Source organism: Ciconia boyciana, chromosome 3 (genome assembly GCF_034638445.1).
Source record: "Ciconia boyciana chromosome 3, ASM3463844v1, whole genome shotgun sequence".
Classification (NCBI taxonomy): domain Eukaryota; kingdom Metazoa; phylum Chordata; class Aves; order Ciconiiformes; family Ciconiidae; genus Ciconia; species Ciconia boyciana.
Genome location: NC_132936.1, coordinates 68,027,738 through 68,042,550, shown reverse-complemented (window position 1 = coordinate 68,042,550; position 14,813 = coordinate 68,027,738). Strand labels below are relative to the sequence as shown.

General features: G+C 42.1%; 1 protein-coding gene across 10 annotated transcripts in view; it reads left to right on the top strand.

Moving 5' to 3' along the window:
• HIVEP2 (HIVEP zinc finger 2) overlaps window positions 1–14,813 on the top strand; it is a 144,629-nt gene that overhangs the window by 119,238 nt on the left and 10,578 nt on the right. For all 10 annotated transcript variants that reach the window (XM_072855990.1, XM_072855992.1, XM_072855988.1 and 7 more), the window contains 4 exons: window positions 121–5,746; window positions 6,498–6,652; window positions 11,724–11,899; window positions 14,533–14,634. In XM_072855990.1, the coding sequence (XP_072712091.1) occupies window positions 332–5,746; window positions 6,498–6,652; window positions 11,724–11,899; window positions 14,533–14,634 (5,848 nt within the window). In that variant the 5' untranslated portion in view covers window positions 121–331. The remainder of the gene's footprint in view (window positions 1–120; window positions 5,747–6,497; window positions 6,653–11,723; window positions 11,900–14,532; window positions 14,635–14,813) is intronic.

Below are 14,813 nucleotides of genomic sequence, written 5' to 3'. Positions count from 1 at the left end.
AGTCCCTCAATATTTTTCGTGAAAGGCTCAATGAAAGTGCAACTGACTGCATCGATTTTATTTTGCATGTCTGTATTAATTGGTGTGTGTGGTTTCTTTGTTTTTGCTTTTTCCTTATAGATGGCTGTGTCACCATCGAAGAGATGAAGAGAACTTTGCTCTAGTAGATCACAAATATCTCTGGGTCATTCTGCATCTCAGTATTTAATAACAATGGAAAATGTCCAAATGCTATAACAAGTCTTTGCAAATGTATAATAAACTGTTTAGGAAAGTTCCTGCCATGAACAGAACTGTATAATACTGACATTAGTGTACAGACACAAATCTAATGCCTATAGACTACTGCGTGGAAAGTTCCAAAGAGAAAGAAAAGTCTGTGAACTTGCAAAAGCCCTGGAAAAATGGGAGCAACAAAACTTTAAAAAGCACAGCTTTGGACACACTCCATGTGTCTGCACAGCTTTCAAGTGAACTAGCACTTAAGACCTTGTGTAACAAAATGGACTCTGGGGACACAACTATAGGGCAAAAAGCTACCTCTAGGTCTGGAGAAACTGCTAAAGTACCAAGTAGATGGAGGCAAGAACATTCAGCTGTTATTAAGATGAGCACTTTTGGCAATCAAGAAGTACAGAGGCAACCACAAATAGATCACGAGCAAATTGGAAACACGGCATCAGCACAACTTTTTAGTTCTGGGAAACTGGTATCATCGAATGAAGCTGCACAGCAAGTCACGGAGAAGCAATATCCACAGCATCGTCCAAGTCCTTACTCATGTCAACATTCACTTTCTTTCCCACAGCATTCATTGCCACAAGGCTTCTTGCACAACATAAAGCCACATCAGAGCTTGGAAGGCCCTCCGTGGCAGTTTCCTAGCCACTTGCAATCAGTTGCCCCAGAGGACTTGTTTCCTTTTCACATGCATAGCCATAGCGGAGGTTTCTCCAGGAAGAAGATTTCAAGTTTGAACCCTGCATACAGCCAATATTCACAGAAATCTTTAGAACAATCAGATGATGCTCACAAAAAGGAGCACAAACCCAAAAAGCCTGGCAAGTACATTTGTCCTTACTGTAATCGGGCTTGTGCCAAACCTAGTGTACTTAAAAAGCATATTAGGTCTCATACTGGGGAGCGACCGTACCCTTGTGTTCCTTGTGGTTTCTCCTTCAAGACGAAGAGCAACCTTTACAAGCACAGGAAGTCACATGCCCATGCAATTAAAGCAGGATTGGTACCTTTCACAGAGTCAGCAGTCTCTAAATTGGATCTAGATGCCAGTTACATCGATGTGGAAGCTGAAATACATTCAGATGGCGAGCAGAGCACAGACACTGATGAGGAGACCCCACTCCTAGTGGAAGGGTCTGACAAACTGAGCCCCGTCCCACAGCTCCCCCTGGACATTACTAGCAGGAGCAGTTTTCACTCCTCCATGGAAGAGTCCTTGGTGGGGCCAATGAAAGTGCCGATTTTGATTATCCCTAAAAGTGGAATTCAGTTACCCAGTGAGAGTTCACCATATATTGGCTCTGATATGTTGCAAAATCCATCCTTGAGTACTAAGTCTGATGACTCTCATACAGTTAAACAGAGACTTGCACTAAGACTGTCAGAGAAAAAAGGGCAAGATTCTGAGCAGTCGTTAAACCTCCTGAGCCCGCACAGTAAAGGAAGCACTGACTCTGGTTATTTTTCCCGCTCAGAAAGTGCTGAGCAGCAAATTAGCCCACCAAATACTAATGCAAAGTCTTATGAAGAGATCATCTTTGGGAAGTTCTATAGGATTAATCAAAGGACAGCACTAACAGTAGCCACAACAAATCAGGAACACAGTTTAATGGGTAGAAAGGGCAAAGCAGAGCCATTACCTCTTTTAAATAACAGATTAGATATCAAGATGCTTGAGGAACATATTTCTCAGCTGACTCCAAATAAAGAAGAACTCATTGACTCCAGTAATTTGAGCACTATTAAATCTACACAAGTTTATCCAGGCAGCAATACAGAATCTGGACAATCCCAGACCACCACATCATCCATCAAAAGTGAATCCAACCTGTATCAAGTCAGTCAGCAGGGTGACGTGCCCGTCCTTCTAGAGCCCCCAGTAGATTCCTCTCCTCTTGTTAGAAGTAACTCCATGCCAACCTCTTCTGCAAACAGCCTAAGTATTCCCCCATCTCTGAGAGGAAGCCATTCATTTGATGAGAAGATGACTGGCTCAGATGATGTATTTTACCCCGGGACAGTGGGAATATCCCACCAAAGGATGTTGAGAAGACAGGCTGCCTTTGAACTGCCCTCTGTGCAGGAAGGGCACTCAGATTCAGACTATCATGGAAGACCAGGGAAAAATATCATTATTGCTTCCAGCAGACAGACAGCAGGTGACAAAGGACCATCCTTAAAAGAGAAGAAAGGAGACAAGTCCTTTTATGACTATGATGCCAGTGGAAAGCACTACAGAAAGTGGGAAGAATTTGAAGCTCAGAAGCAGAACTACAGGGACTCGCCATCCTTAGGTGGGATGAACAAGGGGGGAGAGTACTTTGTTGATCCACTCGGACAATCTCAGGCAGTGCCATCCATGCTTGGAACAACTTTTGAAAACAGAAAGCGCAGGAAAGAGGAGAGTGTTGGAGATGAGGAGGACAGTCCCATGCTTTGCAGCAGTACGACTGGCACCACTGGGGGAATTCAGCCTTTGGACTTTGATCCCAAATCCCAAATTCAGGAAGTGCCAAGGAGCGGATTTGCCCTTCAAGGCCTGGACAATGCTGCCCATTGCCATGCGGAGCGTTTTGAAGTCTGCAGGCCTTACTTGCAGTCTGGAAGCCCAGCAGCTTCTCTGGAAGACTCATCCTTAACTGCAGAGCAAGAAAAGACTGTAGAATCACTGGCTAGAAAGCCCCCTGGAAATGTCATCTCTGTCATTCAGCACACAAATTCGTTGAGCAGGCCAAACTCATTTGAAAGGTCTGAATCTACAGAACATATTGCATGCCAGCAGGAAAAGATCTATTCATCATCTGAAACATGCGAGAGTGAGATTTGTGACTCCCCAATGAGCCCAGACCGAGCTCCACAAATGGAAAATGCTGACACCAGTAAGTCATCTCCATCCCAGCAGCCTCAGCCGTATCATATGCAGCCCAGGTTGGTTCGCCAGCACAACATACAGGTGCCTGAAATTCGTGTCACGGAGGAGCCAGATAAGCCTGAGAAAGATAAAGAAGTGCAGAGTAAAGAGCAGGAGAGACCTACCGAAGAGTTCCAGTGGCCCCAGAGAAGTGAAACGCTTTCTCAACTTCCAGCCGAAAAGCTACCACCCAAAAAGAAGCGTTTACGACTGGCTGACATGGAGCACTCCTCTGGAGAATCCAGCTTCGAGTCCACAGGTACAAGCCTCTCTCGCAGCCCTAGCCAAGAAAGTAATTTGTCCCACAGTTCGAGTTTTTCAGTGTCCTTTGAAAGAGAAGAGAATATGAAGTTCATCACGCCTCCCAAACAAGATGAGTTTGGAAAACAGTCTGAGTTTTTAACAGTTCCAGCTGGTGCTTACTCACTTTCTGTCCCTGGGCATCACCATCAGAGGGAAATGAGACGCTGCTCATCTGAACAGATGCCCTGTCCTCATGCTGCTGAAATCCCAGAGATCCGAAGTAAATCCTTTGATTATGGGAACCTGTCTCATGCCTCTTCAGCTGGGACACCTACTACGGCACTGTCTCCATCCCGAGAAAGGAAGAAATGCTTCTTGGTTCGCCAGGCTTCCTTCAGTGGTTTTCCAGAGATTTCCCAGACTGATCAGAGCGCAGAACAAAGTATAAAGCAGGAGCAGATGGAACATGCACAGGCTGGTCTTCGCTCCTCCCAGCTTGCCTGGCATCACTCCCCTTCCTCTGTACTTCAGCCCATTCAGGTAGATGACTCTGGAAAACAGGCTATTGGCTCTTGTGCTCAGCTTAGTAATAGCTCATCCCACCTTGCCCAGCAACAGGCTCTTCTTGCAGACAGCCCAGAAACGTTAAGGACTCCCTTGATCCAACAAGCACCTTATATTCCTAACAAACATCCATCAGAGCAGCAGCAGCTATTTGCACATCAGGAAAAAGTCCCATTTCCCCCTATTCATAGCACGTTGTTTCAGTTCCCGTATCCAGCTGTCTGCATGGTTCACTTACCACCATCTCAGCAGCCTGTCTTTTGGCAGTCATGCACAGAACCTCTACACTTCCAGCATCATTTTGTACAACAGCTGCAGAAATCTTACGTCAAACAGCCTTTCCAAACAGATGTTCCTCCAAGTTACCACCTGGAACATGCGCCAGAGCTTATTGGAAAGAAACCAGCTGATTATGTGCACGCTAAAGAGCAAGCATACCAGCATTACTCAGGAACATCTGGGCAGTATTCAAAAAATACACTTGCTAAGTACCAGTCAGACCATAGCATTAAACCAACAGATACCTCCTCTGAGCAGCATCTTCAGACAGATTTTGACTCCCCAAGTGATGGATCTGTACAGTCTTTGCCAGGAACAGTTGTTCCCGTCAGGATTCAAACCCATGTGCCATCTTACGGTAGTGTCATGTACACAAGCATTTCCCAGATCCTTGGACAGAACAACAGTCCTGCGATTGTAATTTGTAAAGTTGATGAGACTGTTTCTCAAAGAACATTGGCAACTAATGCAACCATGCAAGGAATTGGATTTAACATAGCTCAGATGTTGGGTCAGCATGGAGGGCTAGAAAAATATCCTTTGTGGAAAGTGCCGCAGACACTACCACTTGGACTGGAGCCACCAATTCCCCTGTGTTTGCCTTCCAGTTCTGACATGGCTTCTACCTTGGGAGGAAGCAAACGAATGCTTTCACCTGCCAGCAGCTTGGAGCTCTTCATGGAGACCAAGCAGCAGAAACGAGTCAAGGAAGAAAAAATGTATGGGCAGATAGTTGAGGAGCTAAGTGCAGTTGAGTTAACTAACTCAGATATAAAGAAAGATTTTCCAAGAATGCAGAAGCCTCAACTAGTAAGGCAGAGCTGTGCTACCGAGCCAAAAGAAAGTCTGCCATCCATGTCATCCTCTTCACCGCTGTCGTCCTCATCATCTCAAGATTTCCCACCTGTCAGCATGCCAACAGCTGATGCTTTCCCACTGAGCAGGGAGAAACTTTCCAGTTTTGATTCCACATCACCAGGGCAGAAGTCCAGTGGCCCTTCTGAAGGAAGAGACTCGCCAGAAGAACTGGATGTGGATGAAACAGCCTCCGATATGAGCATGAGTCCACAGAGGTCTTCATTGCCACCAGGAGAAATTCAGCCAGAAGACCAACTAAAACATCAAAAATTGCCTCTTGGGATGTTAGTCCAGATGTCATCCAATACCAGTGGGAAAGTCACAGGCTCAACCATTCTCCTGACAGACGTAGCAGATTTTCAGCAGATCCTTCAGTTCCCAAGTCTACGCACTACTACTACTGTGAGCTGGTGTTTCTTAAACTATACGAAACCCAATTACATTCAGCAACCAACCCTCAAATCTTCTGTTTATGCTTCATGGTGTATAAGTTCCTGTAATCCAAACCCATCTGGGCTAAGTACAAAGACCACTTTAGCACTTTTAAGGTCCAAGCAAAAAAACACCACGGAAATCTACACTCTGGCTGCTATGCATAGACCTGGAGCTGGTAAACTGACATCATCAAGTGCATGGAAGCAGTTTGCTCAGGTAAATAAGAGGTTTTAATAAAATTAAACTAGTATATCTTTATTTGAGAAAATATTAGTAAACTATGAAATGTAAGTTAATGATTTTTTGTAAAAAAACATTCCCCATTGGGAAATCAGACATTGACATCTTCCCATGACAACTTTTGAGCCTCAATTTACCCTTCTGCAAGCTCTGCTACTTCTGCTGTCTCTGTCTCCGTTTTCAAAATTGGACGTAAAAAGTGAGGCTTTTAAAGCCCCTCCCTTCATGTGTGCCAGAGCCTGATACATTATCTCCTTTTATTTTGTCCTTTGTTTTTGCCATGTCCTGATTCAAACAGTATCAGACACAAACATCCATGCACGTTCTTAAGTAAAGATTAAGTTAAAACTGAGTAAGGATCTTCAGATCCATTTAATGTCTTTTACATACTGACTCTTCCTCACAGACTAAGCATTAGATAATGGTGCCAGGGAAAATTCTGTAATGGCGATAAATTACCTTCTAAGGCTTTTCCATCTCTATTTTCCATTATTTTTTTCTGAGGAAAGATATGGTGCTGTCTTTTCTGTCAAGACTTGTAAAAATTTGCCCATGCTGCCCCCTCTCTTATTCTCCATCAAATTAAATGGGACAAATTAATTCATCTTCTAGAGTTGCACCAAAATGAGAGTTTGGCTTTGACCTGGAATGTTAAAAGAACTTGAAATGAAGTGTGCGTTTATTGTGTGCTCCAGCAGTAACACCCTTCCTTGACTTTGTTCTACAGATGAAACACGAGCCATTCTTCTTGTTTGGCAGCAAGCTTGAAAAGAAAGTAGTGGGGAATATTATAAAAGAAAGAGTAAAAGGAGACATTCATGGAGATAAAGACATTACATCCAAACAAACTGAGCCGATACGAATTAAAATCTTTGAAGGAGGGTAAGAAAATGCAACTGGAAATTTCAAGCTCAGCCTGTCATTTTAAAGAGATTTGAAAATGAATATGAATGAATTAGGATGTGAACAGTCTCCTGTATTCCTGCCATGTCTTGTAGCTCCCAAGCCTCTTATTTTTTGTGTATATGTCAGTCTTAAAACAAACTACAGGGTACCTGTATACTTACTCTTGGCTCTGCTTTGCTATTAGGACAATTATATTTTCTATCTGTGTGAGAACACTCACTCGAAATTGTTAGTTTCATTCCTTAGGTCATAAAGAAATGGATAAACGGTTAACATATTGATATTTTCTATACCATTTCTTTGTATTTAATGGCTTCCATGAGGATATCTTTCCATTTTTAGACTCTGTGTACTGCCACTCACTTGAATAGGTTAGCTAGGCATGCTTACTCTTATTCTTGTAATTTTTTATTATCTACTGAAGTTGGATTTGGGAGATAAAATGTAAGATGACAATGAAATCTATGGTATCTAAGCCTAATCCATAGATCTGTCATGTATGGTTGATAAAATAATATTTAATTTTACCATGGGCATCTATCACTCAGGTGATAACAGAAATAAATAACGAAGCGAGGGAAAAAGGAGACCTGAAAGCCCATTAGCATTGTTTTGAGGCTTATGAAGGTTGTTACAAAAAGCAAATGAAATGGACACTTGTTTGCCTCTGCAGTGCACTCTAAAAAGGAAGATATCGTTTTATTTCTTTTACAGAATTCTGACACGATGCAATTAATTTGCCAGTTGTTAGTAGTGAATAGTCAGGTAGCTGAACAAGATGTGTTTTTCAGTCTTAGCAAATTCAAATGGTCTCACAGCACTGTTTTATTGGAGTAACTCAATAGGTCAGGATGGAGATGTGAGAAATTCGTACATCCATTTCCTTCTGTCAGTTTGTACCCTTTAAAATCTCAGTTGTCCTTCATTAACATTATGTGTTTTGGCTCCGCTTGGATAGTCTCCATGAAATGAACGTTGGCATTTCTCTGTAGTCTGCAACACTGAAGGAATATAGCCTACATCTTGCCTGAAAGATTCAAAATGTTATTTTGGAGATTGTGATAGGTATGCTGGCCCAGACACCCTGATCCTGGCTGTTCTCTGTAGTTGTACACTGTAGTACCCAAGCCAGTAGGCTGGCTGCACAAGAGTGACCCAAATTCAGGTGTAAGCCTAAGTTTACAAGAAATTTAAAGAGCTGTTGCTTCAACCCACACCCACTTTGAAGTACAAAATTTGCCTGCTTCCCACTATGCATCATTTCTGAATTTGGATCACCCAGCTGAAGATAGTCTGCACTGATGTAAGCTGCGTGATGAGAGGTCAGAAGAGTAAAAGTGTGTTAAGAAAAGCAACTTAAAGGAGGATTCAGATCAGTGTGAGCTGCAACAGATCACTCTATAAAACACCTCTACCATCTAACACTTTCTTTAAGAAACTTCATATGTTACTTACACCATCTTAAGTTTCCCTGTGCACCAATAAGGTCTATGAAACTATTTGTATAAAGACATATAATTCATGTGTCACCTAGAAATGTCTCCTGGTAATACTTGGCTATGTTTAGATATCCTTGGAGTAGAACAAAACGTAAGAAACCTTGATGTGCACATTAATTTCTGGATTGGGGGAGACAAATAATCTGTGCAATAAACTGTGACTTCCCCAATAGAAGCATATAACCTGCAAAGCTACAGTGAATGAGATGATGTAGTGTTAATGGGTCCACTCTTTTCTTATACATCATAATTTTATCGTACATTTTATAGGAATTATTTGTGGAAGGGTAGATTCATTCTTTTAATTAGTTTGGCTATTTTTTTAATAGGTCTAATATTCTTTACATATTATAACCATGTCTTTCATTGTTTTCTGGCCTGACTATTGAATTTGTCCTCTTCAGGTTTTTGTTTATGACTTCTGAAAGCTAGTTTTTAACATGGGTGGGTTTTCGTGCTTGCTTGCTCTTTGTAGAGCTGTTCTGTTTTACTCTGTTCTGCTCTACTCTTGCCAAGCTCAACTTCGTATCATCTCAGCATGTGCAAGTGGTGCACTGAACTATGTAGCAAATGTCTGTCGTCTTTGTTTCACATTTTCTCCCCTGGACAGACAAGCATGCATGGTGATGTCTTGTTTCAGCAGGGTATTTGTTTTTCATTTGTCTTGGGGAGTGGATTTGCTTAGGTTTCTTGATTGCTTTTGTTTTGTAAGTGCAAAGAAGGCAATTCAGAATCCATAGTGGAGAAGGATCTGCAGTTGTCAGTTTTCGGTTTGTGGGAAAGCCTGTCTGATAGGCAGGGAAGTGCAGTTGTGCAGCTGCCTTGTGCCAGGGGAGTGGAGCGCTCATATGGCAGGTGGGCAAAAAGCAAATAGGTGGGGCTGGGGATGAGTGAGAGGGTGAAGGAATAGAATGAATGAAGTTGAGCCGAAAAGTAGATATCACAGCATATCACCACCTTGCTGCACCAAAGACAGTCAAGAGCAGTTTATAAGCATCGCAGCAGAGGGGGTTTTGAAGGAAGAAGCTAACAACCATATTATTACCTCTGGCAGGTGGCTTGATTCAAATGAAATGATCTAAATCACAAAATATACTTTCCATCATCTGTGACTGCAAAACCCTGATGGGATATGAAACAGTGTTCCTCAAAGAAAAGCAGCAATTTGAAGTTCAGTACTTACTGCAATACAGTTAGTTAGTTACTAATGGCGTGAAGTAAAAAGAAAGGAGGGACAGGGCAAACATGCCTGCTCACCTGACATCTGGCTTAATGACATTATCAGCTGACAGCAAGAGTTCACAGTTTGCTTATGTTTGCTCTTTTATATCTATCAGTAATAGACTCTAATTGAAAATCCCCAATAAAATAACATTTTGGTTAGAAATTGCAGGACTCTGAAGCTTAATGCTTTTTAACTCTAGAGTCCCATTAAAATCAAGCTCAGAGCAGCAGTGACCATAGTCCTTATACGAAAGTTGTGTAGTGGGAAGTGGGAAATGACTGAAAGCTTTGAGAGAGGCACGAGTTAATAGTAAGATCTAATATTCCTGGGGGCTAGAAAGATAATCACCATAGACTCAGTCTTCTGGTGTTTCAGTTTTTGGACCAGGCCTTCTTTAAATGTCAAATTTGTGTGTGTCATTTCTCTTACAGTCGTTGTTATGGTAAAGCATACTTAGAGAGTCAAGGTCAGTTATGGCCAAGAACCGTCCATATGAATGATGAAGAGACAGATCGTGTCTAATTGTCTTTGTGCCCAATGGGATCTGACAGGTGGCAGAATCTGGTGGAATGAGGTCAGACATAGGAACAGCAGAGATGGAGCAACAGAAAAGCACGTTATAACACAGCATTTATCTTACCAGTATCAATCAGGGGTGATATGGTAGACTCCATCCCAGCAAAATCAGACTGTAAAGAGAGATGAAAAAAGATAAAATGGCAGTCTTTCAAACAATAATGGACATTTTTTCTGTCTGTGGGAGAAAGCCTGGAGGTAGTTGATGAAGCAGTGGATAGAGAGATGACTAGGAGTCATTGGCATATGTGTATGAAGGAGAACCTGGGAAACGGGGCAGACAGAAAAGCAGAATCCCAGAAAAGTTATTCAAAAAAACCTGCTAGAGAGATGGCTAAATATTAAATGACATTAGACTGTGCTAGTTTTGCCCATGGTGCCAGGGACAATGAAGGAAAAGGGAGAGGGCCAATTTTATTGGAAAGGAGATGAAAAACCTGAATTTAGGCATCCACATTTGAAAGAGGAGCTGATGTGTTTAATAGATAACAAGATGGACATGAGAACAGAACAGTGTTTTATGTATTTCTAAGATATTAGCTTTAGTATTTATATTGCCAGTGATATAGCTGAACATATGGAAGAAGTGTTCATCTAAGAAAAGCACACTTGAAAAATATTTCAGCTCTGTAGCCCCAAAATTGCCACTTGCTTCTTGTAGAGTTATCATCACATTAACAGAATCTTTCACACAGTCCCTTATTTATTGAAAGCGCTGACTATCAGTACCAACGACATTTTGTGGGCTGTACATCCGCAGGGTTACTGAAAATACTTTGTGCTGCTTAGGGAGAGGGCAATGGAGGACAGAGGGCAGAAAAAATATTATTTCTCAGTTCTTGCAATTTCTGGATTTGACTTTGGGTGAATGAGGATGAAATTCTCCCTCTAGGGAATGCCCAGCGCTCTTCAAACCTCAAAACAGCCTGAGCAGATCCCCTAGGCCCTTTTAGATTTCAGTATTAACAATTTATCATGATAGTAAAGGCAATGTGCAGTTTTACATAATTTGCATATCTTATTTATTGTCTAACTACACACTATGTAATCAGCAAAAATAGCATGCAATGCTTACACCTGTGCTAAGAAAAATTCCTTTAACAGCTTTCTGCTAAGTATGCAGGTTGGAAGTTTCCCATTTTATTTCTAAAGCAGCACGTACCTGAGTGAACTCAACGTGGTGTCCCTTAGGGAGGGATCCATCTTCAGGAACTTCAGGCATCTGTGGTGTAACTGCGTACTTCCTTGCTAGTCATCTGCATTCCCTTTATGCTTAATGGGGAGAAACAGGCGTTTCCCGGATGTGATTTATCTGATCCCAAGGGATAAATACACTAAAATAGTTAAATGAACTGTGCCGCAAAACAACACTGTTTTCAGTGGTGGTAGATGCCCGTGTTGTACAAGACTACAGTTAACTGAAATAAATCCAACCTGCAGACTCGTATTTGGAGTTGTGCTGTGTCTATAGGAATGGTAGCTAATCTGTTTCCTGACAAGGTGTTTATACTATTATTATACTGCAACCCTTTGGTCTCATATTGTTAAAACACATTGGGACCAGCGTATTCCCTGAAAGGCAAATCTTTGTGAGTTCCAGCTTGAAAATTCAGTAGTTCCTATGGACTTCTGTGGATTTGTTGTGATGAGATACATACAGGATCAGGATCAGATGCATAGAGGTGATGTTTGTGCATGTATGTGACCTGGAATCTGTATGATGTAAATGCTTGCTCTCTTTCAACAGGTATAAATCAAATGAGGATTATGTCTATGTCAGAGGTCGTGGCCGAGGAAAGTACATTTGTGAAGAATGTGGAATTCGCTGCAAAAAGCCAAGCATGCTCAAAAAACATATCCGCACTCATACTGATGTCCGGCCTTATGTATGCAAGTTGTGCAATTTTGCCTTCAAAACTAAAGGTACTTGACCCTTTTTGCTGAACTCTTGCCACTTCCCAAGCAAATATTGAGCTATTTTGCCATCTGGGATCCAAGCACCCCTTGCAGTCAAGGAGAGAATTTTCTTCAGAATAAAATTATTGTGTTTATGTATACAGGACTTCATGAGAGAGGTTTTTTGCTTCTGTTTAATTGATCCAGGGATTTTGTGAGACTCCGAGACTCCTTGAATAGCTTCATTAAGAGCTATAGGCTCTTGGCTGGTCCATCTGTCTGCAGAGAAAATGTAGTAGCATAAGAACCGCCCTTACAAATAATACTTTCTGCCAAAATTGTTACATGGTGCAAATTTTAATTGCAGCAACACTTAAATGCTACCAGGAGAGTACACTTGTTATGACATAATGTAGAAGCAGAGCATCAGCTGCTGAGGAAAACATGCCTTCATGGGCTTTACAGTGGGTCAGTTTCAAGTTTATAAATAATGTATGTCTCCCAGATGGGCCACTCCATCCACTGTGGCATTAATTATGAATAGAGAGCTGATAGCTTGTGTTCACATGTATTTATCAGCACAGAAAAAAGCTTCCATTTGTCACCCTGAGGCCACAGATAATGATATTCTTTGGAATTCGGATTTGTGTTGCAACTATCTCCTTAAAAGAAAAAAAATCCTTTTCTTTGGTAGCATTACTTTGTAGCACAGCCCAAGTGAGCCTTACATTCTCAGTTTCTTAGCTTCCCTTTGGCAGACAAGGGAAATGGATTCTGGTCCCAGTGCGGTGAACTTACTTGAAGGGGGAGAGAGGAAGCTGAAGGAAATTTCTCCCAAGATCCCAGTGCAGCTTCATGGCTGTTTTGAGGATTGAGAATTGTAATAGTTTCCATGACTCCAGTACTTCTTCCTCTGCCAAAGATGGGAATAGCTGATGGATGGTAGTAGACCCATCAACCTAATTTAAGATGAGAACTTTCATGGGGGTGTAGAGACAAAGACAAGGAGCTGCTCGTTTGTAGTCCCAATAGACCATCTGGTGAGCTGTTCTCGGATCATTGTTTACATTTGACATTGCTGGAGGAATGGGTCTTGAGGAGGGACTTGAAGGAGGATTGTGGTTTTGCAGCTGTGTTCAGAGAGGACATTCCAGGCAGAAGAGATGGCATGGAAAGAAATGTGAAATTGCTTGCTAAGGCTGGCATTTCTGGCAGAGAAGAAGAAACAGGGAGGAGGTGGTATGCTATTGCACAAGAAGGGCATGAGTAGGAAAAGGCTAAGTTAGCCTTCGAAGTACCAGAAGTGTTTAACTGTTGTATTACTGCTTATGAGCAGTTGTCAGCCTCATAACTATTGTTGCTATTTTGCTGAGAACAGTAGGGGACAGACCTTCAGAGGTACTTAGGTTTTCAGCGTACACCCTGAGTGTTTAGCCATCCAGAGGCATCAGTGGCCAAGTTAGACTTTTCACGCAGTGCACAGGCACAATAAGAAACTCTTACTGAGAAGGAAATTATTTGAACTAGCTGGGACTGAAAGTCAGAGGAGAGAAGCCTGGCTTGTGGGCTTCTAAGCACACCTCCACTATCCAACAGAGTGGTGCAGTGTTCCTGCCCCCAGGTTGCATGTGCCACACGCGCCGTCTGGAGATGCTGGTTGGGATCCCAAAAGCAGCATAGATACATTCACAGAGTGTTTTCCTTGAGCTAATAAGCACTGTGTCTTGGTAGTGGGTTGGGTTTGCTTGTGCCATGCTTTCCCCATTGGGTGTTGCAAATGTGACTGAAGTGGCTAATGGATTAGAGTGATATTCTTGTTTCTCCAGCTTGTGCTTTGTGCTCAAGATTCTTTTCCATGAATTGTCTCTTGGGGCCAGTCTCAACCCAGTTTTCTTATCTGTGAAAAAACAGACCAAGACAGGCACTCCAGAAAGTCAATAGTCTAGTGTTAGATTGCTCCCTTGGGGGAATGGGAGATCTGATTTCAAATCCCTGCTGTGTCTGGTTCAGATCCGTACTCCAAAGCAGGGAGCTGAACCTGGATTTCCCACATCCCAGGTGAATGCTCTAAGTACAGCTCCTCTCAGTTCAGAGATTGCAGCTAGACCGTAAAGTTGCATAGAGAAGTCTCCCATAGATGTCTTTTTTGTGGGGTACTTTTGCTTCAAAATGCTTCGAACACACTGAACATTTGGAGCCTACATGTGAAGTAAATGGGAGAGCCCTTATCTTAAAAGTACCACTGTGAAACTAGGAGTGTGAGCCCTGAACAGCTGGTGTGCATTGGACTTACTTCAATGTCTGGGCAGTCTGTACATACCACGAACACTGAGCCCAGGGATAGATAACATCCAAAAGCGAGTTTTTTAGCTTGCTGGGGTGCCTAAATGTCACATGGAAAATTGGAGAGATGCCTCTATACCTCTCAGGCCCTGAGTTTAAGTTTATTTGAAATTTTTTTTTTTTGAAGGTATAAAAACCCATTCTCATTAAAACAGGCTCTGAGGGCAATGGGCTGGATGAGTCAGCCCTGTCTGTTGTGGTTTTTTTTAAACTAAAAACCCCCATCTGCAGGATAACGGAGTTAAGATACACCAAAACCTGACTTGGAGAGTGATCTTTGCTGTTGTCCATTAATTAGATTAATCTCTGATCTATAGGAAATCTGACAAAACATATGAAGTCTAAAGCACACATGAAAAAATGCCTGGAGCTTGGAGTGTCAATGACATCCGTAGATGATGCTGAAACTGAAGAAGCAGGTATGTCAGAATGATTTAATTTAGCTGGAATGGCCTCTGGAGTATGCAAATGACTCATTGCACTTTAGCACAGTGGCTGGCATGGGAAAATACATTAAGAGCATTTGGGGCATTTTTTAATTAAGAGACATCTTTTTAATAAACAGGAAGTATAAAAAATCTGATCCATTTGTCTGAGT